The 25,917-nt window shown below is 48.8% G+C and overlaps 2 protein-coding genes across 7 annotated transcripts; both read left to right on the top strand.

Moving 5' to 3' along the window:
• The first annotated feature begins 93 nt into the window (after positions 1-93).
• THRAP3 (thyroid hormone receptor associated protein 3) lies at positions 94-21,781 on the top strand. 6 transcript variants are annotated; one of them, XM_071798936.1, is made up of 14 exons: positions 94-229; positions 4,178-4,243; positions 6,121-6,206; positions 7,332-7,460; positions 8,048-8,209; positions 10,891-11,796; positions 12,934-13,674; positions 14,128-14,300; positions 15,107-15,218; positions 15,455-15,539; positions 17,840-18,024; positions 18,627-18,819; positions 19,446-19,595; positions 20,329-21,781. In XM_071798936.1, the coding sequence occupies exons 5-14, from the start codon at positions 8,073-8,075 to the stop codon at positions 20,548-20,550; spliced, it is 2,904 nt and encodes a 967-aa protein (XP_071655037.1). In that variant the 5' UTR covers positions 94-229; positions 4,178-4,243; positions 6,121-6,206; positions 7,332-7,460; positions 8,048-8,072; the 3' UTR covers positions 20,551-21,781. The 6 variants fall into 6 exon arrangements, with proteins under 6 accessions (XP_071655037.1, XP_071655036.1, XP_065713062.1 ...); XM_071798935.1 differs by lacking the exon at positions 7,332-7,460 and adding an exon at positions 5,407-5,852; XM_071798937.1 differs by lacking the exons at positions 94-229; positions 7,332-7,460 and adding exons at positions 3,663-3,789; positions 5,407-5,852.
• Positions 21,782-23,113: 1,332 nt separating this feature from the next.
• On the top strand, positions 23,114-25,917 carry LOC136112367 (uncharacterized). The gene is made up of 6 exons (XM_071798943.1): positions 23,114-23,687; positions 24,464-24,575; positions 24,730-24,791; positions 24,868-25,171; positions 25,269-25,332; positions 25,452-25,917. Exons 1-6 carry the CDS (start codon positions 23,360-23,362, stop codon positions 25,488-25,490), a joined length of 909 nt encoding a protein of 302 aa, XP_071655044.1. The 5' UTR covers positions 23,114-23,359; the 3' UTR covers positions 25,491-25,917.

Genomic DNA, 25,917 nt, shown 5'->3' with positions numbered 1-25,917 from the left:
TGGCGCCGAGGGCGGGGAGGGAGGCGACGGAAATGACGTAACCCCCGCCCCGAGCCTGCTGGGAGCCGCAGTCAGCCTGGCGCTGTCAGCCAATCAGCGTGGCGGAAGGGCCGACTGCGGCTCCCAGCAGCCCCCGCGGGCGGGCAGCGGGCGGGCGCGGAGCGGAAGTGCGTGAGGAGGAGGTGGAGGCGCTCGGCCGCTGGGGAGGCCGCGGGCGGAGCGCGGTCCGGTGAGTGCGAGTAGGCCCGGCCTGGCCCGGCGTGGCGGGGCCTGGCTCTGTACCCCGCCAACTGGGCTCTTCTCTTCCCCTTCCCTCTCTCGCCTCGCACCGAGGGTCCTCTGCGGCCGCATCGCTCACCGCGGCCGGGCCTTGCCCGCCCCTCCTCGGGCCTCGGCGCGGCGCTGCTCCCCCGCCCCCCGGCGGCCGCCACGTGCCGGGCGCGGCCCCGCGGTCCCCCCGGGGTGGCTCGAGCGCGGCGCGACGCGCTTCCGAGGCCGGTTGGGCTCGGCCCGAGCGGGGCCTCGTGGCCGGGCCTGACCCGGGCCTGGCCCCGGAGACTCATCCCTTGTCCCGGCCCAGCCCGTTCCGCCATTCCCGCCTTCCGCCCGGGCCTCTGGGCCCCGGCTTTGGAGATTCCTCCCCCGCTCCGGACCTTGGACCTATCCCCGGTTCCCTCCCTCTGCCGGGGTCACGGGCGGTGTCCGGCTGCGGCACGGCCGGGGCGGGGGGAGCGGCGCTTTGCGGGGGTAGGAGCGTGTCCGGGCCGCAGTGTGAACCGGGGCGGGAGCCCGGTGCTGTGTGCCTCTCACAGGATCCGTGACCGCTGCTGCGCACTTCTTGGTGCAGCTGGATGGATTTGTTCTGTCCACACCCTGTGTCTTGTTTAAAAGTGAAGTTTGGTAGAACCTCAGGCGATGTGCTGCAATGGGCTGTGCAGAGATACGCGTGAGCCCCGAATCTTCATTTTCACCAGGCTGACGAGGGCTTGTTTCCCCAACTCTTGTTGGTTTGGGGAGGTTAATATGTTTGAGATTTCTATAAGTATATTTCAACGCCTGCACAAGGCAATTGTCACTGTAATTGCCTCCTGAGTGACTTTTGGAGTGTGTTTCTATGCCAGTCGGTGATGCGGTGAGTTCAGGAGAAGCAAACTTCGCGGAGCAGCCGTGGGAGGCGCAGGTTCGCTCGTCTACTGGCGGGTGTGAGGGCTCCATGGACGCGGAGTGGGTGGCGATGTGTGTACAGCAGCGTTTCCGTGGGACTTGTTAGCACTGGGGTACTCAGTCTTGGTTTTTAAGTATGTGGGGATGTGTCTGATGCTACTGCGTAAGGACAGCTTTGTTCGCTGAAATAAATGATAGACAATCTACGATATTTTCCAAGCTCTTTTGTGTAACAGCTGAGTGGGGAAGGAGAAGAGCCTTTATCTGCTGCTCTTGCATCAGCAGAGTGTGTGAGAGGCTGCAGGGTCACATCAGCAAATAGACATCGTCAGGATGCCCTTTCCTAAGAGCACAGACAATTAAATCATCCGGTTACTCTCTGCAAAGGGCTCCTGGGGTGTTCCTTCCCGCTAGTGGCGAGGGCAGGTGGTTATGTCAGAGGTTACGCCGAGGCCCATGGGACGATTTAGGTGTGTTTTTAATGTGCCTTTTGTGTGGCCGCTGCCCTTGAGTGCTGTGGCTGCAGAGATCTGTTCTTTGGGTTGGTGTTGCGTAACCTGACTTCCACTCATTTCAAAAGATACATGTTGAAGCTCAGCCCCTCTGATTGCCTTGAAGGGACTGTGTTGTAGAGACAGAAAAAAGAGCATTTAGACACAGCAGTGCCTTCTCCTGGAGCATTTAGTGGTTGGTCTGGATGTTTGCTCTGGCACTTTGCAGGAGTCCAGCTCAGAGTGAGGAAATGGCTGACTTTGTCAACTGCGTTATTAGTTACACAATCCAACAGCAGATAAGAGGATAAAATAAGGCAGTTATTGTAGAGAGCTGTCTAAAATGCATGGTGTTGTGACACAGGATCCTCTGGTGAGTCGAGGGTCCTGTGATTGTCTAAATGTTCTTTGGATCCCGCTGTGTGCTTTTGTTTTGCATCTTCCCTACTGTGGATTTAGCGGAACAGGGATGGGCACCTCTGACAAGTCAGTCTTAGGAATTATCACTGAAGTCCTTCGGTCCATTCTGAGTTAAAATGAGAATTCTGCTGCTAGGGTTGTGAGAATATAACTTAGCTGTCTGCTGGTTTCTCCGGCTTATTGGAGCCAGGACGCTTTGTAAACTATTTAAGAAAATAGCCAAGCCAGGTCTGTGCCCTCGGGGTTCACGAGTGAGGTGTTTGGGATTGGTGTGCTGCAGAAAAGCTGGTGAACACCACCTCACGTGGCTGCTGCTATTAGAAAACAGAAACATTATATGCCTAAACCACCAGGATATAAAATAGGTGACAAACCATGCAAGCCAGCAGGTGTTTTATTTTGTTTTTACCTGGTCTCTCTTTCTCTACTGTAAAACAAATCTTGTTTGAGAGGCCTTGGAAGTCCTGAGTGGGACTGGTTCAGTCTGAGGATGCTTTTAATTGTAAAATCGTGGTGTTCCTTTTGTAGCTGTATCACTAACTACTTAAAAGAATAGCACAGTTTTGCCAAAGCTTGGTTATTTTTTTTTAGCTCACTTGGCTTTGTCTTTGCAAAATGACAGTTTGCCGTGTCAGAGCTCGTTAATTGTTTAAGCAGCTATGTAGCCCTTGAACTTTTTTCCATATCTGGAAAAGTTTACAATATACCAAGCTGTGTTTAGTGGCTGCGTGTGCCAGTACAGTAACGTGGGCTTTGAGCTGTACAGTTCCCTCTGAATGACGGTGGTACAGAGAGTTCCTCTGCGTGGCAGGATTCCTGCTGCGTGTTGGACCACAGGGTTCAGGGCAGGGGCACCGAGAGAGCGGTGCTGGGTGTCTGTAACGGGGCCCAGGCTGAGGACAAGGTGTTAGGTTTAGCGCAAGAGCTCATGTCTCCTCTGTTCCTGCTGGGCTCACGCCCAAGTGGTGCCTGGGAGCAAGTAGGTGCCATTTTGTTTCTGGGTGACGCGCTGGGTTTGTAGGTCTGGAGTCTCTTACTGTAAATGAAAATATCCTTCCCCTCTGCACAGCGAAACAGAGCATTAGCAGAGGCTGAGTCTCTGCTGTTAGGCTTGAGAAAGTTAAGAGCTCCTGCTTAATTTAGCTTTATCATGTCAGAGCTATGAATAGTGAAATCATGGGATCACATTTCATGCCAGCTGAGAATTGTGTTTGCGCTGTTTCACTCCATGGTAACCGGAAGCTGTCGCGTCCATAAAAAAAAGAGGCACACAGAGATGCCACCCAGCCTCGCCGTGGGAGCGCTGGCTCCTTGGGGGTTAGTTTTCTACCCAAGGAAGAGTGTTTGTGTCAGCTCCCCTCTTTTCCTGTCACATATAAAAATATTTGGTACGGTTATCCCATTTTGTAGGGGAATGGGACCTCTGCAAAGCCCTGCTCGTAGCTACTCCTTTGATACAGGAGTGAATGGACTGCTCCTAAGTTCATCTCCAGATTTGTCATCTGGCCATTTTTAGCCTGTCATGATGTACAGTGTAAGGTAGCTGCACAAACCCCAAAAAAGCCCCTGCTGTCATGCAGGGGTGCTGGAGCTGCACAGCCGGCCTGCGTCCTCCCACCCCGCCTGCCTTTCACTTCTGCCTTTGCTTCGGAGGAAGGAGGAAAGGGAGCTTGGCCACTGACCTGCAGGTTTCTCTGCTCTGGGAGCGCAAAAGGTGGTGGCTCAGGGGGCATGGGCGGGTTAAGCTGAAATTCAGTTCTCAAGGGTATTAGCTTCAGTGTTAACGATGTTAACTTGTGTCTTAATAGAGGGCTATACACATAATACCCTATGTGGGTTGTGTACCTGATTATTTCAAGCCGTGGGTATCTGGGTACATTATTGCAGTTAATTGCTCCTGTAGGGCTGTGGATGAGGTTGGTTTCCTGTGTTAAGGAACTGTGTATGCTTTATCTGTTCAAAGTAACTCTGACAGCCTCATTTTAATGGGGAACAGTGCCGGAATGAATGGCCAAATTCAGAATCCTTTTTGGTGCTTGCAAAATGTGAGGATTTGCCAGTATCTTGATTGGTTTCAATTTGATTTTCCTTTTTTTACTTAGGTGAGAGCTCAATCGCTTGTAATAAAGCAGTATTCAGACACGTAATTGATGGGAGACTTATACAAGGTATGTAAACACAGCACTGAAAACTGTCTGTTCGAATAAACTTGTTCCATACATGCAAGATTTCTGCGGACAAGCATTTGCCTCTGTTTGTAGCTAGGCAGTGTCGGGATAACGCATCCTCATGGCTTGTGCTTACAATAACTCCATGATTTTTATTTTCTTTTAAATGACTTTTACTATTACATCGAGTCCTTTTCCTTATTTTCCCCTGTGCTAATGAGGTTCAAGTTAAGGTAGAGATAAATAAGGTGCTGGTTTGAGAACAGACATATGAATGGTTTAGCTTTTTGCTTGTATTTTCATAGTTAAATGTAAGAAGAGTAGCCATTCTTTTGGACAGATTCAGTTTTGGCTGCAAGTGTACCATGAATTTCAGAAGATATTCCAAAGAGCCCCAGATTCAATTGTTTTTTTTTCCATTATTTGCTGTTTCTTTGGAAGCAGAACTTCCCCATTTTTATAAGTGCATTGTGGTCGCTAATGAAGGAAATGCTGGTGTGCAGAGTGTGCGGGTTTCCAGACTGCAGTGACCTGAGGACTTCACTGGAGGTCACAGTTTATTCTTCTGTTGCTGTGTGGGGAGTAGCACAATAACTTCCATTATGCACAAGTTTGAATTCTTTTGATTAAATGATTTGTGAATAGTTTTCTTACGTAAATTGGACTGTTTCTTCTTTCTCTTGGGGATTCTTAAACTACAGGCACACAGATTCAGAGACCCCCAATGGTTTTGAGAAGGGTTCAGTTCACATCCAAAAACTGCCCCAAATAGTAAGGCTCGCAAACACCAAACTGATGACAAGGTGCCCAGGCAGGAATGTGTTCTCTAATGAGGTGCTATCTTGTTTGCTTTGGGTCTTACAGCGAAATAAACTGTAACAGTTTCATTAAATTCTGGCCAGAAAAGAACAAGTAAAGTTTTGTTTTCCTACCACAATTATATAGAGCTTCCTACAAATTCTTTTTCAAAATATTTAGTAATTGCAGGTTCATGTTTTGGAAACACTGCAATAAACTGAAACTACTGTAACAAGTTTTGCAGTGCTGTGCACGCTTCTAAGGCATGGACATAAACCATTTCACTTGTTTCCAAATGTTCTTAGTGTTTGTGCTCAGTGGATTATAGACAGATATGAAGACAAATTAACTGCTTCTTTTGGCAGGGACATATCTGCTGTGTTTTCCTCTCAAAGCTGGCGAATTGTGGTGCTACATGGTATAGCGATCCCCGATGACATGCTTGAGATGGAGTGATTGCTGCTGTAACGTTTTGTTAGATGGCTTTTTTCGTACAGGGCTGTGGTGGTTCTGTTCTACTTTAACATCTGTGAAAGGTCTGAAATAATGATGAGTACTGCTTGAAAGACTTCAAACCAAGGAGTGGAAGATGGAAAGAGACAGTCGTAAAGTAATACAGGCCAGTTGGAAATAGGAAACAAATTCCTGGAAAAAGGCCTTGTGAAAACTAGAAGTGTTCTTCATTTGACCCATGTCTTGGCATATAGAAATGTTATTTACAGTGTTTTGGAATAAGAAACTCCTGGACAATGATTTCTGCTTCAGCAGAGAGCTCTGAGCATGTTTCCTACTTTCCATATCTGGAAGAAAGGTTAGCGGTTCTTGCTTGTTGTGTCTTGTCTTGGTTGTTGTTTTTTGTAGTACTACTCTGAATATGAGAACAGGATTCTAAAGAAGAGAATTCAGTCAGCTGGATCACACCTCTGAAGATGGGGATGTGCTGATGGACGAATCTGTCAGGAAAACAGTTGTTTCTGTTGACTTGTGGATTCTCTTTAACAATACGGGAAAATCCTTAGTCCTGAGTCCAGTAAGACCACACAGATGAGCTGCTTCAGTGTGTTTTCTTCTAATTTCAGGTTTGCTTCCTGATTTCATAATTGACAAATCTGAGACGGTGAAACCTGACTGTTGAAGGGTGCAAGGTGTGAACCTGCTCAAGCAGGTAGGCAGAAAGACAAGATAAAAACCTCAAAAGTGGTAAAACAACCTGCCTTGGGGTTTGTAATATACCTCCTTATATCCCTTCCATCCTGGTCATATTGCAAGTAAAACTGTATTGCTTGAATTATTTTTTCCACTGTTGCTGTGCAAAAAGAACACTCCAGGATTTGAAGAAAAAACATGGCCTTACCTCTTGAAATGTTTTGGCTGGTAAATAAGAGGGTAAAATAGAGCAATTTTGTGACGTAATCTTGGGTGTCCAGAAGAACCACCTCCTTTAGGGGGTTTTTTAATGCTATGTTGAGTGATTTTTGGATTTACACCCTGGTGACATTAGGGACAAAAGCAGCGCTTCCCCTGTATACCCGACAGGGGCTTTTTATTTCATTGCTGTGCAGGAGAGTTGGGCTGTTCCTTTCAGTTCTCTCAGGAGACTTAAACAGGTAAAACATTAACTTTCCTGTCACTGTTTCATGACAAAATGTGTCTTCTGGGCAAAGTGCGTTGTGGTGGCTTAGCAGAAACCTTCACTCCTCCATTGTTCTCACCCCTGTGAGTGGTGTGATGGGTTCCGGGAGGATTTGAACATGGAGAAGGCAAACTTGGCTTCTTGGAACAGCCTGTGGATTTTAGGAAACTTATTTTATATTAAAATACTTCAGTTGAATTGATATAGCATCTTTAGTATAATGAAAGGGAAGAATGGGAACATGTAACGATTTTAAAAATACAAGCCAGCTTCCCATTTTTGGAAAGCACCAGCTCTCCCGAAGAAGAATGACCCACTTTTCCAGCAGTTGCTCCTGTGACAAGTGTTGTGCTGTTCCTGAAAGTGCCCTGGCAGCAGTTGGAGTGTCTGGTAACCATATATGTAATTTGGCTTTGGAGAGCAACTGAAAGTGAAGCCATTGCAAGTCAGTCCAGTGGAATTTGCTTAAAATGGATACGGCAGCAGAAGTACTTGCTCAGTTGTATTTACGTACTTAAATGTCTCTATTTTTAATCAGTAGGTGAAAAAAGGGATAAAATGATACTAACATAGTTACCTGGATAGATGCCTGAAAATAGCTCAGGTAATTCATGATTATAGCTATCTAATGCTACAGCGTAATCCCTCTGTCTTCAGCATTTGAATAACTCTGTGAATATTTGGAAGGACGTCTGAATTATTTTGGCTGCAACAGAACTCCTCACTGGCCGCTCTGCTTGTAACTGATCACAGCAACTGCACAAACTGCCCGGGCTGACAGGACACGTACGTCCAGGATTTAACCCGAGCGCTCACAGCGAGCCAGAGCGCTGCAGATGGGCTCATATTCGTGTGTCTTGGATTATCATTTTGATTCCTGATTCCTTCTGAAAATTGAGAGAAGAGTTTAAAGGGGTGGGGTTTTGTTTTGTGGGGGGTTTTTTTTTGACAGTAAGCCTCTTTTTTTCATTGTTCTTTAAAGCAGTGGCAGCTGGCTGTGTTGATAGTGATGTGACCGAGATGAAATGGTTTATCTCTTTAAAGGGGTTCTTGCTTAAGCGAGTGGCGTGGCCTCTGTCTCTTCTGGCTTTTGCATTAACTTGCTGCTTTCACCTGTAGCGCTCAAATTTGGAATTACTCTGGGTTGACAGGCTTATATTATTTTTGCAGATTTTGCCCTTAAACTGAAATAAGCCTTGTATTCTGAGCCCAACACCATTCACCTGTTATTAGGCACCACTTCAGACACTCCTGTTTCCAGTTTTACCGAGTCCCATGTCACTGTAGTTTGTCAGGCTGCCAGGCGTTGCCTGTTCTCTCAGATCTCCCGCATTACTTCATTTTTTACATACTTTTATTTCCATTTCCTTCAGGTACAACAGCCAGGTGCTTGCAAAGATGTCTAAAACTAACAAATCCAAATCTGGATCCCGCTCTTCCCGTTCGAGGTCTGGATCGAGGTCGCGCTCACGCTCCTTCTCCAAATCTCGCTCCCGTTCTCGTTCTGTCTCACGGTCGAGAAAGCGCAGGCTTAGGTAAGTGCGTGCAGCTCCTGAACCCAAGGGTGTAACTGTTCTTCCGCTCTGTCCTGTTCAGATGGTTTCTCACTTAATTATTTTCCAAGGAAAGACTTTGTTTAGATTCCATGGCCCCTCCCCTCAACATACAGGAATAAGTTAACAGAAATGATTGTTCTGAATGGAGAAAGTTAATTACACTGCAGTAATTAATGTGCATAATAGTTGTTCTTACCTCCCTGAATTGCTTCTGATCAGGCCCATTAAAGGTTCGTGTCTTCTCTGGGTATCAGGATATCTGTTTTTCCCCTTTTCTTTTGGCTAAGCGTTTTGTATCTGGCAAACGCATTCCAGTTAGGCTGGGTATAATGATGTTCAGCTGCATTTTCACTCATCTTAGATTTATAACGCATATTCTGAAAATCATTAGACTGTAAACACGTGCAACTGTTAACAATTAAAGAGACTTTTAAAATGCAGAGGCTCTAATAAATGTACGGTTGGAGAGAGAAGGACATGACGAAACTAAATTGGAGGTGGAGACTTGAGTCAAACAGAGTTATTTGCAGAAGGAAACTGGAATGCTGGAAGATTCATGATCATTTGGGGATGTCTGCCTCTCTATGAAGGACCTTTGACAACTGAAATCAAAGGCACCCTGTGCAAACATGATCGTTTCTCCTGTGCTGCTGGTGAACCTGCTTGTGCTTTGAAAATAACTCATTTTTTTAAAACAGAATCAAAATGGAGGGGGTTAGTACAGACAAACCGTCTTGCGGGGGGCTAGGATATTCTCCAAGGTAGGTCTCATGTGGTGTCTTGGCATAAAAATCCATTATTGTGTACTTCATCATATACAGCAGAAATGGTTGTGTTGCCACATTGGAGTCTGCCTAATATTTGTTGCTTTCTTTATGACTTTATTTCTCCTTTTCACCTATTGTAGGTGCTTTAGAACTGGAGCAGGGTGTATTAGCTGGTTAGCTGCAGGGGCTGGGAGAATTAGTACTGACGGTCGCTCTTTTGCGTAATGTTTACTATATTGTTGTAAAAAGATTTCTTGTAAATAGTCTCTGCAACTTTCAGAGTGCGATTTTCCTGCTGCAAGCCCCTCTGAAAGGGTAGAGCAGATTTTGGAAGCGGTGCTCGATAGGTCCCTTGCTGGTAATTCATCACAAATGCAGCAGTTGTCTGAAAACAGGAGCATGTGTGTTCGTGGTGCTTTTGAGGAGGGCTCCCTAGTGCTGGTTCCTGCCGACTGCCTCTCTGCTTTTCCTTCTCACCATTGTTCGATGAGAAAGCGCCTCAGACGAGTTGCGTACGTTTTTTGATAGTTTGAAGTAAAGGATGAAGCATATGTTAAAATTATCATTACACTTTGCTAGCAATGACTGTAGTATGAATAGACTGCTTCCTGCTACACTGTCATGTGTTTGGTAGGTGGAAGAATGAAAACAGAACTGAGGTTTGTCTGTGCATGGCTGTACGGTAATCCTGTAGGAATTCTAGCAGCGCTTGTATTCCCATATGTGCTGGGGATTGAGGTGTGAGCGAAGGGGTGTGTATTGCTGGTCTGTAAAGAAGTACCCGGCTCTTGGAGAGCGAGCAGGGAGCGTGCAGGAGCTGCCTGGCTCTCTCTTAACGTACAAAGGGACTGTGGGAATGGCTTCAATTAATATTATTTATGAAGTTTCCACTTGGAAAAGATCTCTTTTGTGTTTAAACGTGCTAGTTTGGATGCTTTCTCTGTTATACTAATGCAAAGTTGCTAAAATCTCAGACTGTTCTTTTTTTTTTCCAGCAGCTGTGAAGTACTCACTGTAAAGCTGGTGTTTAATGCTGAGCTACAGTGGAGCTTTTAAACAGTTACACAACTGCAGCTCCAAAAGTTTAATGGAAGAAACCACTGAAACAATTAGCCCATAATGTTTTGCCCCTTCAATCTATATTCGTACAGGCTTTGTACTTGGACGCGGCTCTGTTCTTTGTGAGGTTGTGGCAGGCGCGGGGTGAGCAGAGGGACACTGCACAGTGCCATCTCGCGGCATCGCGCTGGGAGCCAGCGGGGCCTGCTGCCTGTTCCCTGGAGCTCCGGCTTCCCAGCTGCGCCAAGGGCTGCGCCTGCTGACACCCAAAGTGCAGGGCAGCGTGTCGCTGGCTCCGGTGCTGCGCTTCTCGTGTCAAGGTGTAGCAATTCATTAACTCACCTGGCAAAGAAGCTGGGTTTCGTCTTACCTGAATTTCAAAACTGAGGACACCAGAGGAAGATTTTTGATCTGTTCTGCTAACAGCAGCATGACCTGCGTAAAGCAATACTTCTTTGTGAAGGAGATCTAAGGTGAGGTATAACCTTGGCCTCCAACTGTAAAGGGCTGGAAGTTCGAGATATGCCCCTTTTCCTGAAGCTGGGTAGCAGCCTTGTTCATCCTAGAAAAGTGAAGAAATGAAGAGCCATGTGTACCCATCGAGGCCTCTCCAGTGATCCTGAAGGCAAATATTTGTTTGGCAGCATCACAGACACAGGTTATCTCCACTGCAGTTTATTGAGGGCAAAGTGTAATATGATGAGGGTAAACCAAAGAAATTAGTTTTAAAAGCTTATAAATTATTTTTTCCACTTCTTTTTTATAAGGCTTCAATTAAAGTTGTGACAGAAGAATAAATTTTACAAGGTTTGTGTAATTTTTTTCTTTTATCAGTTCTAGGTCTCGTTCGAGGTCCTATTCTCCATCTCATAACAGAGAAAGGAACCATCCGAGAGTCTATCAGAACCGGGATTTCAGAGGTCATAATCGAGGATACAGGAGACCGTATTACTTCCGTGGCCGAAATCGAGGGTTTTATCCATGGGGCCAGTATAACCGAGGAGGATATGGAAATTACAGGTCAAACTGGCAAAATTATCGCCAGGCGTACAGCCCTCGTAGAGGAAGGTCACGCTCTCGGTCACCCAAGAGGAGGTCTCCTTCACCAAGGTCTAGAAGTCATTCTAGAAATTCTGATAAGTCATCTTCTGATCGGTCAAGGAGGTCTTCCTCTTCCCGGTCTTCCTCAAATCATAGCCGAGTCGAGTCTTCCAAGCGTAAATCTGGAAAGGAGAAGAAATCATCTTCCAAGGATACCCGGGCATCTCAGGCTGCAGGAGAGAATCAAGGCGATGAGTCTAAGGAGCAGCCGTTTTCAGGAGGAGCGGCTCAAGACACCAAGGCATCCGAGGGATCGAAACCATGGCAAGATGTGACCACCTATGGCACGAGTTCAGCATCAAGAGCTTCTGTGTCTGAGCTCAGCCCGAGGGAGCGCAGTCCTGCGCTAAAAAGCCCTCTCCAGTCGGTTGTGGTGAGGCGTCGCTCTCCTCGGCCAAGTCCCTTGCAAAAGTCGAGCCCTCCGCTGTCCAGCCCGTCCCCGATGAGCTCTGCTTTACAGAGCAGCAGCACCTCCTTTCAGGCGGGCTCTCACCAGAGTCCCTTTGACCACAGCTCGGCAGGTTTGAGCCCAACCAGGAAGAGCCCTGTGTGCAAAAGCCCAACACCCATCAGTTCCATGTACGGTACATCTCAGAAGGAGGAAAGCGCAGCTCCCGGTGGAGGAGCCTTCTCCAAAAGGCAAGTGATGCGTTTTGTTGTGCTGGGTTTTGACCAGCTGCATGTGTGTGTGTTCCCCAGGAGCACTGGAAGGGTTCTCAGCCTATGTGCCTAAGCTATTTACTTTTCGGTTAAAGACATTTTTTTAGTATTGCATTAGATATTATAAATCAGCAAAATTGAAGACACGCAAGCAGCCTAAGGCAGGCGTAGTTCCGGTGCTTGTGCTTGTCTATGGGTAGTATGAGAAACTAGAGCACCGAGATCATCGCTGAAATTAAGACATCCTTCCTACAGCAGACAGGAGCTTCTGTTTGCTGGGTTAGTCCGCTCTGGATTAGTGCCTGAAGGTGACACTTTGCTTTAGAAGACAGGGCGGCACTCACCAGTGCTTTTAAATCTCTTTATTATTTTTAAAGTTATTTTGGCCTGATTCTATAACAAGGATGTCTGAAACTTAAAAAGGAGGAAAAAAGAAGTAATAACTCTGGTTTGGGCTTTCAAAGCACTGAACTGGTGTCTGTGGGCTTGACTGCTGGTTCCTCAAAGCCAGGGTTCTGCTAAATGAATGCTTTAAAATATAGTTCTGATGCGTTAAACTAGGTTAATATAAATTGTTCTCACTAGAAGTGTTTGTCTTCTCCTAGCAAAATAAATATTCTCCTCTGTTAACCTTTTTGCTTTTATTTGTATTTACAGTCGGTCATGAAATATTTAGCTTACCTATGAAACTTGCATCCAAAATTTGAAGTAGCTTTTGGGGCTTTTATTTCCAGTGTGTTGTTTAAAGCAGAACAGCCCAGTTTGAAAGTTTTGATGTGTTGTTCTCCTGAGCCAGGTTTGTAAGTAAATAAACCGATTGGGTAAGATGTTACTATTTTCCTTAAAATGAATCTGTGGGTAAGTTGTTTTTTGTTTCTTCTTAAGCCTCATGTCATCAGTTCTGCATATCCATTTTCTTCTCCATTTGCTGAATATATTAAGAAATAAAAGTCTAAATCCAGGCTGAGCAATCTGCTTTACATTTCAACTATTTTAGAGCCTAGAGCAGCTTTCTGTACATGGATAGCTTGGTGTTCTCTAAGCTATGACTGCTTTCAACTGAACTATCAACCTGTTTTAATAAGGGAACCTCTGCGATGTCTGTTTTCTGAACAGGTATCTGGAAGAGCAGAAGACTGAGAATGGGAAAGACAAAGAACAGAAAGTAACAAATGTTGAAAAAGAGAAAAATAAAGAAAAAGGGAGTTTCTCGGAGTTGGGATCCACAGATGGAAAGGCAAAATCTGACTCCTATGCATCCAAAGCCGACTCTGAGAAGGGATATCGTGGCAGCCAGTCGCCCAAGCGCTACAAGTTCCGGGATGACTTTGACAAGCTAAAGACCCCGGAGTTCCACAAGGAAAGTCATTATGGCAAAGAGGAAACAGATGAGCAGGAAAAGAAAGACAAGGCAAAGGGCCGAAAAGATTCGGAATTTGATGATGAGCCCAAATTTATGTCTAAAGTCGTAGCAACCTCAAGTAAAAGTCAAGAGGAGGATAGGTCAGGAAAATGGGAAGGCGTGGTGTTCTTGCCACCTGGAAAGGAGAAACAAAGGAAAGCTGATGAAACGGAGGAGGAAAGCTATTCTGAAAGATCAAAAAAAGAAGAGAGGCCAGCGTCCAAGAGAAACGAACCAGGTCACAGGGGCTTTGTTCCTGAAAAGAATTTCAGAGTGACCGCTTACAAATCAAGCCAGGAAAAAAGCTCGTCCCCCCCGCCAAGGAAGACTTCGGAGGTAAAGGAGAAACCCGGCACCAAAGGAGAGGGGCTGACCCCTGGCAAGTCCTCCTTTTCCATTACTCGTGAGGCCCAGATCAATATTCGAATGGATTCCTTTGATGAGGATCTTGCACGGTAACTATTTGCTATTTTTTGAGAAGTCTATATAGGGGGTCTTGTCTGTTCTTCTTCAGGCCCTCATAAACAGCCAAGTGTAAGGAAGGCTAAATAATATTCCATCACAATTGGCATTTTTTTGTGGTGTTAAAATACCTGTGTGACCCATTTTTTTGTGGTGGGGGGTTAGACAGGTTACTGGTTTGTGATGATGGTAGTGTGAAGGTTACACAACTTTTCCTAATCTTTTCTGTGACTAGATGTAAGGTCAGTTCAGAATGTAAATGCTTCTGAGTCAGGTTCTGTGCTACACCGCGTGCTGGAAAGAGTTGGGTACTCAGTGGTTGCTTGGTGCTGGAATCTTGGTAGAGTTGAAAAAGCAGTCACCTTCCAATTTCTGAAAGACTCATCATCTCAAACTGCTTCCCTCTACCCCGTTCTTGTATTTCATGTGCTCTCTTCTTTTTCTAGTCCAAGTGGCATATTGGCTCAGGAACGCAAGCTGTGTCGTGACCTTGTGCACAGCAACAAAAAAGAGACAGAATTTCGTTCCATTTTCCATCATATTCAGTCTGCTCAGTCTCAGCGGAGTCCTTCTGAACTGTTTGCTCAACATATAGTGACTATAGTCCATCATGTAAGAGGTAGGTCAGATGTCTGTGTATCCTCAGGTGAGGGTTCACTCCTCCCTTGCCCAAATAAGTGGGTTTCCTGCACTCTAGTTAATGCTCAAGGAGTCATTTTCCAGCAGATATGACCATGACCAGCACTGGGCCCTTGTGGCCAGGAAGGCAAATGGTACCTGGGGTGGGTTAGAAGGGGGTGGTCAGTAGGTCAGAGAGGTTCTCCTGGCCCTCTGCTCTGCCCTGGGGAGACCACACCTGGAATATTGTGTCCAGTTGTGGGCCCTCAGTTCCAGAAGGACAGGGAACTGCTGGAGAGAGTCCAGCGCAGCCACCAAGATGCTGAAGGGAGTGGAGCATCTCCCGTGTGAGGAAAGGCTGAGGGAGCTGGGGCTCTGGAGCTGGAGGAGACTGAGGGGGGACTCATTCATGTTTACAGATATCTAAAGGGGGAGTGTCAGGAGCATGGAGCCAGGTTCTTCTCGGTGACAACCAGTGACAGGACGAGGGGTAGTGGGTTCAAACTGGAACACAAAAGGTTCCACTTAAATTTGAGAAGAAACTTGTTCATGGTGAGGGTGGCAGGGCCTGGCCCAGGCTGCCCAGGGAGGTTGTGGAGTCTCCTTCTCTGCAGACATTCAAACCCGCCTGGACACCTTCCTGTGGAACCTCAGCTGGGTGTTCCTGCTCCATGGGGGGATTGCACTGGATGAGCTTTCCAGGTCCCTTCCAACCCCTGACATTCTGGGATTGTGTGACTGATGTGCTTTGTTTTTTTACAAAAAAGGTATTAATATTTTGGCCTTGTTTACTCAAACTCCCAACAGAGCATCACTTTGGGTCTTCAGCAATGACACTGAATGAACGCTTTACCAAATATCTAAAGAAAGGAATGGAACAAGATGCAGCTAAAAACAAAAAGAGCCCTGAAATCCACAGGTTGGTGCCGTTAGCCTCTGTCTGACATTTCAGGGGTATTTCAGATTTCTTTCTCTTAACCCCTGGAATAATAAACTTCAAGATTATCATTAGCTTCAGCAAAAAAAAAAATGGAAAAATATGGGGAGTTCTAAGTACCTTTGGAAATATTAGTTTGTTTTAAATGACATTCGATCTAAAACCTTTGGATCCTTCTTATGAGCAAGATTATATCTGTGTGCTGTCTTTCCTTTTAGGAGGATAGATATATCTCCCAGTACTTTTAGAAAACATGGATTGTCTCAAGAGGAAACAAAAAGCTCCAGAGATCCTGGCTTCAAGGTGAACTGTTACTCTGATTAGTTTAATTCAAGAAAATGAGTGCATTGGGCATGAACTTAACAGTGATGTTTTTGTTTAAATTACTCTCTACTTAAGTTTGTGTTTTTCTTTTAAGGATGGGCATAATTCTAAAAATGAACTACAAAGGGTTAATTTTTATTAAAAATGTATCAACAACCTTTGTGAAGTGGTTAGACTATGGTAAATGACCCCAAAGTCAATTGAGGTGAGCTTGAGAAAAAAGAGAGGATTTTTGGAACAAGTGCCCATGATGAGAGAAGAGACTTTTTGTGATATTTTTCTGCTTGTAAGTATTATTAAATCAATTGTATACATGCGATATTTCCAACCATGTTTTCAAAAAGACATGCATGTCAAAGAGAGGAGAGTAAAACTAAATACTTATCTAAACCGAATACACTATTAAGCAGATTATAAATTTTGTTCTAACAACTTACTGTACCGTTTCTGTTGATTGCTGTTACTTTAACATTCAGCACTTGCTTGAGTAGATCCAGACCATTTGGAATTTAGTGTATTAGATTTTCTGAGTCGTAAGTTTTCTGAGTAAGCCACTGCGCTCACTGTAAACAATCCTAAGAATGGCTTAATGTAAAATGTTGGGGATTTTAACCGTTGTTTATTCACCTTCATACATATTTACGTTGAACGTTGAAGAGATTTTAAACAGTCCTGCTGAAACCTTACTTGTTTCATATTTGTTTTCGATTTTTTCCAAACACACTTGTGGCTTGACATGGACGATGGTGAGATGGATTTGATGGGCCTGAACTCTGAGCATCAGCTTGGCAGAGTGTATTATAAACGTGGTTTCCAAACAGCTCGCCAGCCTTCCGTGAAACAGACCTGCCCTCCCAAACCCAAATAGTGTTTGCTGTACCACATAAGGGAGCTGCTGCTGATTTGGTCACTTATCTGTCATCCATCGTGTTGGGAGCAGTTTTATTCTCAGAGTAGAAATTAAAGCTCTTTGCCTGGGGAAAGTAGAAGAGCAAAATACCAAAACAAAACGCCTGCTCTCACTCCTGCGTTATTTGACATATTTATTTAAACAAAAAAGTGTTTAGAAACTCATGTAAGTAAAAAATTTAATAGCTAGAGAATTACTAATCCTTTTGTATAATATTTCATTCAAGACGATTAATATGATGTATGTTGCATATCGAGTCATACAGTTCCCAGGATGAGTGGTGTGTAAATCAAGTAGCGATGGCTGAGGCGGCCGCGGAGGCTGCACGTTGGTGTTTGCGGCGCCGCGTACGGGCTCCCCGCAGCCATTAACGTTGATCAGAACCACAGCCCCGTCGCTGCTGCTCCTGTGTGTGCAGCCAGCAGAGTCTCAACCAGGTGCCACAGCCTTTCAGGTGTGCGCAGGTCACACAGCTGCCCCTTTGCCGAAGGAGCTATCTTAGTCCATTGGTGCAGTAGCAATTTAAACAGAACTCAAAGCACGCATTACCAGATAATAGTGTAAAAAATAAGCTAGTTGAGTGTTCTCCATGCAGCTGATTTGGTTTTGCTTTGTGGAACACCAGGTGTAGCTTGTGTTAGATTTGCTGGGATCATGTGGAGAAACAAACTTCTGACTCTTGCTTCCTGGCATTGTCCACATGGTGCCTTCCAGTCCAGGGGACGCAGGGCTATAGGTGACGTCTGCCACAGAGTAAATCTTCTTGACAGACATGTTAAAAGCTGTGCACCAGGGGGATCATTCTCCCAGATGCACTTGGCTGCTGCATTTCAGCAGCCTCCATCACTTACTACTTTGATCAGTAATTGCTGTCTCAGGTATCTCCAAGCAGCAAACAGCTTTTGCCTCTCCTAAAGTGCTGTTTCCAGACTCAGTGGTTAAAATTCCTTCCGCCCTGCTAGATGATGTTTGTGAGCAGAATAGCGAGCTTGCTGCTGGCCAGTGACAAACGTCCAGGGGCTGTTAGGTGTTTTTGACACACTGTAGTTCCAATCCCTAATCAGTTGGATGAGATTTCCAAGTTGTTTTAATCTCTCACTGGCTGTGGTTAACAATAAGTGTGAGCTTCCATGTCTCCCCCTCCTCTATTACTGGTCTATTTATTCTAATGCTGTTTAAGAGAGGAGAATAAAAGTTAAAAAGCAGTAGGAAAGTTGAAGTCTGAAAAATAAAAACTTATTTTAATAGTGCATTATTTTACATCTTAAAATGTCTCCAGAAGTTTGTGCAGTTAATAGCAAAGTAATGGTGTGAACTGGTGCGCCGTAAACCTTGGTGTGAAACTCTCCCCTCTTCCCTGCATTTGTAGGCTGAAGGGAAATATAAGGACGACCCTGTTGACCTGCGCCTTGATATTGAACGCCGTAAAAAACATAAGGAAAGAGATCTTAAACGCGATAAATCCAGAGAGTCGGTGGACTCGAGAGATTCAAGTCACTCAAGGGAAAGATCAACTGAGAAAACGGAGAAAAGTCACAAAGGCTCAAAGAAAAAGTATGTAGGAAACCTGATAGCCATTTCCTTCTGCCTTTCATGTTTCTGCTGTTAAGGCTGGAGACGACACCGTGTACGTGTAGTTGTACATCTGTGGCATAAACTCCTCCAGTGGCATCAGTTATTCCTCTGCGTGTCTTCTTGATTGCCACTATATCTATCTGAAACGCTAAATAAGTGTTAAAGGTAAATGCGAAGGCTCCATGTGTCAGGATGGGTGAGTCACTTTTCCTTGTTCCTGTTGTGTTGTAGAGAACAGGTTTAAATGACTTGGCATTAATGTTAATTTAGTCTTGCTCTGTTAGCTTAACTTCCCATTTGACTAACGCTCTGCAGATGCGTGTTTGTCTAACAGAAGATGGTGTAAACACCATAAGCAGAAGCAGTGAGTTCTTGCTGGAGAAGACCTGGGGCCTGTGTTAGATCTGTGTGTTGTAGCTGACCCTGAGCTTTTACTATGGCTCTTCCTTTTCATAGTAGGAAAAGGAGATCATTGCATTGATAGGGAGTGATAAAGAAGTGGGTCTGTAGCAAGCAGGTCACAACTGAGTTATTAACCCTGTCGGTGTCCCCCTCACCTCCATTTCCTATCACTGAAACAGGAAACACCGAAGGGTGCGGGAGAGATCCAGATCCAGCTCGTCATCTTCACGGTCCTCTCATTCCGCCAAAGCAGAGGAGTATCCAGAGGAGACTGAGGAGAGGGAGGAAAGCACCACAGGCTTCGACAAGTCCCGGCTTGGGACTAAGGAATTCACTGGTCCGAATGAGAGAGGAAGAGCTAGAGGGACATTTGTAAGTACTCTCCAAAGAGGTCAAAAAGTGGCTGTTAGGTATTGTGCTTGCACAGTTCAAGCATCCTGTGAAGGAGAAACCCCAGAGATGTCGTCTGGTTGTGGGTGATGAGCCAGAACATGATCCCTCCAGGGCTGGAGCACAAACCAGGATGCTGAGAATACAGTCTGGGCAGTTGAGCTCAAGATATTTGGTGCAGAATCAAGCCTGGAAACTTAAGTGCATTAGTAATTGCTGAGCAGCCCTGACGGGCAGCACAATGTGCATCGGTCAGTTGGGTTAGGCTGAGTGACTCGTCTGCTCATAACCACACTCGTTGTTTGCAGTTCTTACACCTTAGTTACACAGATGTGTATGTTGTGTGTGTCAGACGCTTTCTCATGGGTGCTCCAGAAATGCCTCTGCAGGATCTTACACAGCTTTATAGAAACTGGTGCACTGTGTGATGAGATGAGCTAGAAAACCCTAAAATGTCCTGAGCTCTCGTTTTCCTGGTAGGTTAAAGGTGTTTTGGGATGGTTAGAGAAGCAATGCTGGATCTCTTGGGTGCCCTGGAAGCCGTCTGGGGGTGGGAGGACACTACCACTGCAACCATTTGATTTTCTTTCCGTGTTTTGTTGTTGCAGCAGTTCAGAGCAAGAGGGAGAGGATGGGGCAGAGGCAACTTTTCAGGCAACAATAACAGCAACAGTGGTGGCAACAACGACTTCCAGAAGCGAAACAGAGATGAGGAGTGGGATCCTGAGTACACACCTAAGAGCAAGAAGTACTACTTGGTATGTGTCTGAAGTACTGAAAGGTAGATACGTACACTCCAGGGATTTCTGGTCTTAAATGCTTTAGGGCATTTTTTCTCTTCCTGATTTGGAGTACTTGAGATCCCTAATCTTCTCATTAAATAGTGCAATATTTCAGTCTTGCACCTCAAACAAGAAAGCTGTGGTTACTTTTTTTACTGCATTATTCTGATCTTGTTGAAGGCAGAACTGTATTTTTTTGGGTATCCAGTCTCCACACTGCACTTTAGGTATAGAAGTGGGTCAGTTTGAGCTCAGTGACATGGTCTATGTCATCTTGAACCGGCTGCGTCTGCCTCACCTCACACAAAACATTCCTGAAAGCAACACATATTATTAAACTCCCTGAGTACCCAGCAATAAGGACTGAAGCTGCCAAAGGGATTCAATTGGCAAAGAAATAAAGGGGAAATGTGTAGAATATCTAAATCGTATAGTGGCAGAACCAGCAATGGGCCTCCAGGCCCAAACACTCATCCCCTGCCCACCCCTAAATATTCTTTTGAGACTTTCCTGCCAGTGAGAAGAGGTTGCTGTGTGTACGATGGTGCGTTCCTGCCTTCGGCTGCTGGTTTTCTCCCCCAAACAAGGCAGCGTTTCCCTTGAGATGGCCGAGGGGTTGGTGCTGCAGGGCTGTGCTGGGAGCCAGGGTTTTCCTGCTCGTGTCCCAGCAGTCAGGCTGTTCTGGCTGATGTTGGTTCCTCCCGTGCAGCACGACGACCGCGAGGGCGAAGGTGCGGACAAGTGGGTGAACAGAGGCCGCGGTCGGGGCGCTTTCCCCCGAGGAAGAGGTCGCTTCATGTTCCGAAAGTCAAGCACCAGCCCTAAGTGGGCTCACGACAAATTCAGCGGGGAAGAGGGAGAAATCGAAGATGACGAAAGCGGAACGGAAAACAGGGAGGAGAAGGACAACATGCAGACGACGACTGAGTAGCCGCGGAGCGCGTGCGGTTCCAAGGGGGCTCGGCACAGTCCTGGTGTGAGATCCCGGAGCACGGAGCTCGGAAACACCCCCAGTGTCACCCGCCTTTCCAGAGCTCAGCCCCAACCTGAACTAGAACTGGGGAATCATTAAACCTGGATCCACTCGTGGAGTTTTATCTTCCCAAAGACTTAACCTGCTGGACTGAATAAGGTCAAGTACTGGGTGAGATCCTAGATATTTTTGTCTGTGACCTTATTGAATGGTCGATTATTATGGGTTTTTTTCAGTAACAGGCTTTGAAGGCAATGTGGATTTTGGTTTGTGCCCATCTTAACCCAGTAGTCTTGACAGTTTTGTTTCTCTTTTGTAATTTGAAATAGTAAAGGTCGGGATTAACTCGCCAGTTCAAATTTCTCTCCCCTATTGTGTATTCAATTTTTAAAATCCATACTCGTTTTAGGCCTTTACATATGTAGTAACATCAATTAAAATGATAATTTTGGAAACTTTTTGGTTCGTATAAATAAGAAAAGAATGAAGCATGTGAATAAACATCTAAATGTTAACTCGTTGGGACCAAACTGCTATTTTTTTTTTTAAACTTTTTTTTTTTTAATGTAACAGTTGAGTTTAGGGCCTTTTAAAAACGATTGTTTTCCTTTTATGTTGAAAGTTAACCAAATTAGCATGGTTTAAAAAAGAATACACCCTCCTTTTCACCACTGTTTGTGTCCACTGTTAGGCCTGGTGTGTGCTGGAGCCCCAACCGCTTGTAGGCATTTTGTGTATCCTCTTTGCAGCTGGTTGTGAACCTGAGTGCTCTTTCCAAGGTAACATAGTTTTCTAAGACACTTCAGAACTCTACTAGGTGAAAAATATAAAAGGAGATGAGAATTTTTCAATATTTTTTATTAATCTTTTTATAAAAACAAAAGGCAGATCCCTCCTGTGCTGGTTAAGGACGCCGTTATGATGTATTTCTTTTTATCTTCTACGTAACAAACTCTTGTGGAGCCGTTTGCAGGTGGTTCCTGCTCCGCAGGAGACGCTGGTCCTGGCGCTGAGTGCACGCGCTGTAAAGACACCGCTCGCCCCGTCCCCGCGTCCCCCAGGATTGCTGTGCTGTCCCCCACACACCGACTAGAGTTTGGTTTGTTTTGACTTGAACAGTTCTCGTTTAGCAAAGCCCTGAAGTTTGTTTATGCAAATAAAATACAATAAAATAAGTAGTAGGTGTTAACTCTGCTTTGTTTTGTGTTCTGAGTCCGGGGCTCCGTCTGTCACCAGGCGCCCTCAGAATTAACCGGTGAGGCCGGCAGAACCGCACGGCCCAGCCGGCCCCGGCGCGCGGCGGTTTGGGAGTTGCCGGCACGGGAAGGTTTGGAACAACCCGGACTGGGGAGCGCGGTGGGACCAGGCGGTGGGTGTGGAGGAGGAAATCGGGGCTCAGGCGTGGGCATTGAGTGCGAGCGGGTCCTGCTGGTGGATGCACAAGAGGCTCCTGTCTGCTCTGGCTCTGCAGGTGGGGAACACCACGCTCGGCAACCAGGAGCTGACATCGCGGCATGGGGGTGGCTGGTTTTGGGTGACGTTACTGTGCGTGCAGGAACTGGGCAGCGCGGGTGTTTGTGTTGCGGTGAGTATGTGCTAAGTTAGTTACTATAAATCATTAACTGCTGGTTTTTAAGTGGCTGCAAGACCTTTTAGCCCATAGCGTTAGCAGTGGTTGAAGGTGGGGTGGCCCAGCCCCAGCCCTGCTGCCAGGAGGGATTGTGTCACTTGTGAGTGGGGACACCAGCTCCATCCTCACTGCAGATCGGGGCTGCGGGCAGCCTGGTTTGGTGCTGGTGCTAAACCCCGGTTCTTGTCCCCGGCAGCTCCTCGCTGCCTTGTGTGCCAGGCAGTAACGCTGCTCATTGCTCCCTGGAGGAGGAGGAGGAGGATGATCGCTCCTCGCTGTGTGGCAGCCACGGGCTGTGCAGCCTTCGCCGTGACGTTGGGCATCTGCCGGTGCTGCAGAGCGGTGTTCCTGGCTGCTGGTTGTTCCTGGTGTTGGCCAACAGCCGTTGAGACAGCGATGTGGGTTAACGGTTCGTGTTTTCCCTCACGCTTGGCTTTGAGCCCTGGAGCCAGGTTGCAATAAAGGGTGCCCAGTGTTCCCAGCTCAGCCTGACCGGCCAGACCCTGAGGAGAGCAGAGAGTGGAGAGCACCCGTCCCTCCCTAGCGGAACCTCTGCCCCACGCTCTGGGTCAGTGTTGCAGAGTCAAGTGCATTTGGTTTAAAGGATTATTGACACTGTTGGCCTGGTGCAAGTGCTGGCCAGGACCACCCCTGCAGCCCTCGGCCACGCTGATCCTTCTGGCTGCTGCGCTCTGCGGGGGACTTCGGCGACACCGTCGCACCGGCCCCTTGCGCTCGTGGTTTGTGGCTTTCGGCCCCACTGTGGTTTGGGTTTCACTTCCCGTTTGCACCGAGGGTGACGGGCACAGTGAGACCCGGTGGCTTCGAGGTGCCTCCCAGGGCTGGGTGTGAGTCCGGCCTCAGTGCTTCGCTCCCCAGATCCGCACCCGTCCCCAACAACCTCGCGGAGCTCCCGCTGGCATCAGTGCCCATGGTGAGTAGGGGCTGCACCAGAGCCACCTTCCCTGTGCCGCCCTGGGGCTTGTGCAGCCAGACCTTGCGCCCTGGTGGGCTCCACGGGGTCCGGGCCGTGTGGGGCTGTGCTGTGCCAGTGGTCCCTGCCTGAAGTCCCAGCTCTGGCCGTGCTCCAGTGCCCCATTCTTGCCGAACCTTGTTCTCCTGTAGCTGAAGCCGGTGATGCCATCCTGGGATGCAGAGTCCGGTGAGTCCAGCCACAGCGACCGTCCTGCCCTGGGGTCCCACCAGGATGGCCGAGCAGCCCCACGGCCGCGTGCGAGGTGGGTTGGGGCAGCCACGGAACCACCAGTGCCAGGGGGCAGGAGGAGCCCCGTGGGTTGCGAGGATGCGGCGTGGACCAGCACCGAGGTGCTCGCTGCTTCGACTTCCTTCCCAGCACAGAGCCGATTTCCTCCGTTGTCACGTGTGCAGTGTGGGGCTGTGGCAGCTGGGGACACCTGGCACAGCACCGCTCCGCACGGCCTCGTAGGCAGCCCCGTGCCGGCAGGTAGGATGGAGTGACCGTGGTTCTGGGGGTCCTGTGTCCAGGGACCATCCTGGTGGCAGCACCTGTGGGGCTGTGCTGGTCTCATGAGAGCAGGGGGTGGCGGGACAGGGGCAGCTCCGGGCACCATCATCCCCATGAGTGATGGAGCCCCAGAGCCTGGAGAGCAGCTCCCCACGCCCTTGGGCCTGGGCACCATTGTCCCCATAGCCATCATGGCTGTGACTACCTCTTTGGGTGGATCAACCCCAAGGGCGTTCTTGGTGCCTGCGAGGCCGCCATGGCAAGGGCCATGCTGGCGGTGGTTGGGACCAGGTGCCATCAGGGCTGCCAGTTCCAGCCTTGGGGCCAGGGTGGCCTGTCATGGGGACAATGTGACCCACCACAGAGACAGGGTGGTCCATGGGCGCACACCTGTGGCCTGATGCCCCATATGTTCCTCTACAGGGGGGCTCATGCCCGTGGGGCCCTGGGGCTCAGCGGCAGAGGGATGCTGCTGTGGCGGGACAGCATCCTGCCTGTGCCGCGGTGCTGCCGCGCTGGGGGAGGTTTGCTGCCGCCTGCGCCGCTGCATGCAGAGGAAGCGCCGACCACAGCGGGGATGGGTGCAGGATGGGTGCGGGGATGGGTGCAGGTTGGGTGCAGGGCTCGCAGGAGGGGCAGCTGCCCCCAAACCAGCAGCCACTGGGACATGTCACGCAGGAAGCGTTTCCTGCCCCGGCCGTGCCGTGCGGTGCTGGCAGCGCCGGTCCCAGCCCTGGTTCTGCCTCCTCTCCCAGAGCTCCTGGCACCGGTGAGGATGGAGCCGACCAGGCTGCCCCATAGCAAGAGGGTGGCGCCTGCTCCCCCCATCCCTGCTAAGGCCAAACCGGCCCCTGCGCTGGCGAGCAAGTAAGATACAGACGTGCTGCGGTGTCTGGGGTCCCCGCGATGCTCCCGGGGCTGTGCTGATGTCCCCGCTTGGTCCCTGATGTGTGGCTGGCGGCTCCCTGGGAGCACCAAGCGTGGCCCGGCTGTGCTGCTTGACCATCGCTGCTGTCCCCAGGCCCGGCGACCCCCAGCCCTGTGCCCTGGCCGACATGGAGCGGGGCAGATCCGGCGACCAAGGTAGGGGCTGGGTGCTAGCACCATAGCCTTTTTGGGGCTGTGCCGGCACCGGGCGCTGATACCTTCCCTTCGGCAGATGCCGATGGCTTCAATGTGGTGCCGGTCACCACGGCCAAGCTGAGCCACCCCACAGCTGCACGCCCACGGGTGCCGGGCCAGCGGCCACCCAGCCTGGCCCTGGGGAGCATGGGGGGCCCTTGTCGGGGGGACGAGCCCCCTGCCGGGCTCTGTGTCCCCCTCTCCGGCGCAGCGCCTGGGCCACCGTGGGGCACAGAGGTGCCAGTGGCGCCACGACCAGAGGAGAAGCTGGCGCTGGAGGACCTGAAGGCTGAGGTGCGGACCCTGCACATCCTCGTGGACCTGATGCGAGTCCAGCACCTGTGAGTGGGGCCGGGGGGCTCGGGGGGCTGGCAGGGGGTGCCCAGCAGCTCCTGGCCACTGGGTCTGGCCTGGTTGAGCCAACCCGGTGTTTTGCAGGCGAGACCTGGAGGACATGAGGCTGGAGCTGGGCCAGGAGCGAGCCAAGCGCCTGGCGCTGCAGGTGAGTCCCGGGCACGGGGCTGCCCCCGTGTCCCCGCTGCCCCCGTGTCCCCGCTGCCCCCGTGTCCCTGCTGCCCCCGTGTCCCCGCTGCCCCCACCCCTCACAGCCTCTCCCCGCAGGCAGAGATGGAGCAGGTGAGGAAGGTGCTGCCCTGGTAGCGCGGCTGGGGGCTGTGCCCATCGTGCCCATCGTGCCCACCCCTCCGCCACCACGGGGCACACGGAGCTGCGGGCTGTGCTGGGACGGGGCTGTGTCCCCCAGCTCCGTTCTGCACCAATCACGCTGCCCCGGCCCCAGTGTGGCTCCCTGCCCTGCGCTGTGACCCTGCGGCCACACACCAGTCCTGGGGGACAGATATTGTTTAAAATAAACTATTTTGGCTATGGAGCGCTGCTGGGCTGCGTGAGTTCCCCCACCCCGCACCCCTCCCAGGCCGCTGTGCGCAACCAGGGCTGGGGCGGCACCGCCTCCTCCAGCTCCAGCCCCTGCACCATTTCCCAGCCCCAGCACATCCTGGCCTGCAGCCACCAGCGAGGGGCTGGGGGAACATCTGGAAAACATCTGGATCCTGCTGGCGCTGGTGGC

Source organism: Patagioenas fasciata, chromosome 25 (genome assembly GCF_037038585.1).
Source record: "Patagioenas fasciata isolate bPatFas1 chromosome 25, bPatFas1.hap1, whole genome shotgun sequence".
Lineage (NCBI taxonomy): Eukaryota > Metazoa > Chordata > Aves > Columbiformes > Columbidae > Patagioenas > Patagioenas fasciata.
The sequence above is the reverse complement of the archived record's forward strand: the minus strand, read 5'-3'. Positions and strand labels throughout refer to the sequence as shown.

Bases quoted from the DNA above. Each gene is read 5' to 3' on its own strand.
- THRAP3 (XM_065856987.2), top strand. From the start codon at position 8,073: ATGTCTAAAACTAACAAATCCAAATCTGGATCCCGCTCTTCCCGTTCG. The intron at 13,675-14,127 runs GTAACTATTTGC...TTCTTTTTCTAG, and splicing joins TTTGATGAGGATCTTGCACG to TCCAAGTGGCATATTGGCTC. The intron at 19,596-20,328 runs GTATGTGTCTGA...CCTCCCGTGCAG, and splicing joins AGAGCAAGAAGTACTACTTG to CACGACGACCGCGAGGGCGA.
- LOC136112367 (XM_071798943.1), top strand. From the start codon at position 23,360: ATGCCATCCTGGGATGCAGAGTCCGGTGAGTCCAGCCACAGCGACCGT. The intron at 25,172-25,268 runs GTGAGTGGGGCC...GGTGTTTTGCAG, and splicing joins CTGATGCGAGTCCAGCACCT to GCGAGACCTGGAGGACATGA. The intron at 25,333-25,451 runs GTGAGTCCCGGG...CTCTCCCCGCAG, and splicing joins CCAAGCGCCTGGCGCTGCAG to GCAGAGATGGAGCAGGTGAG.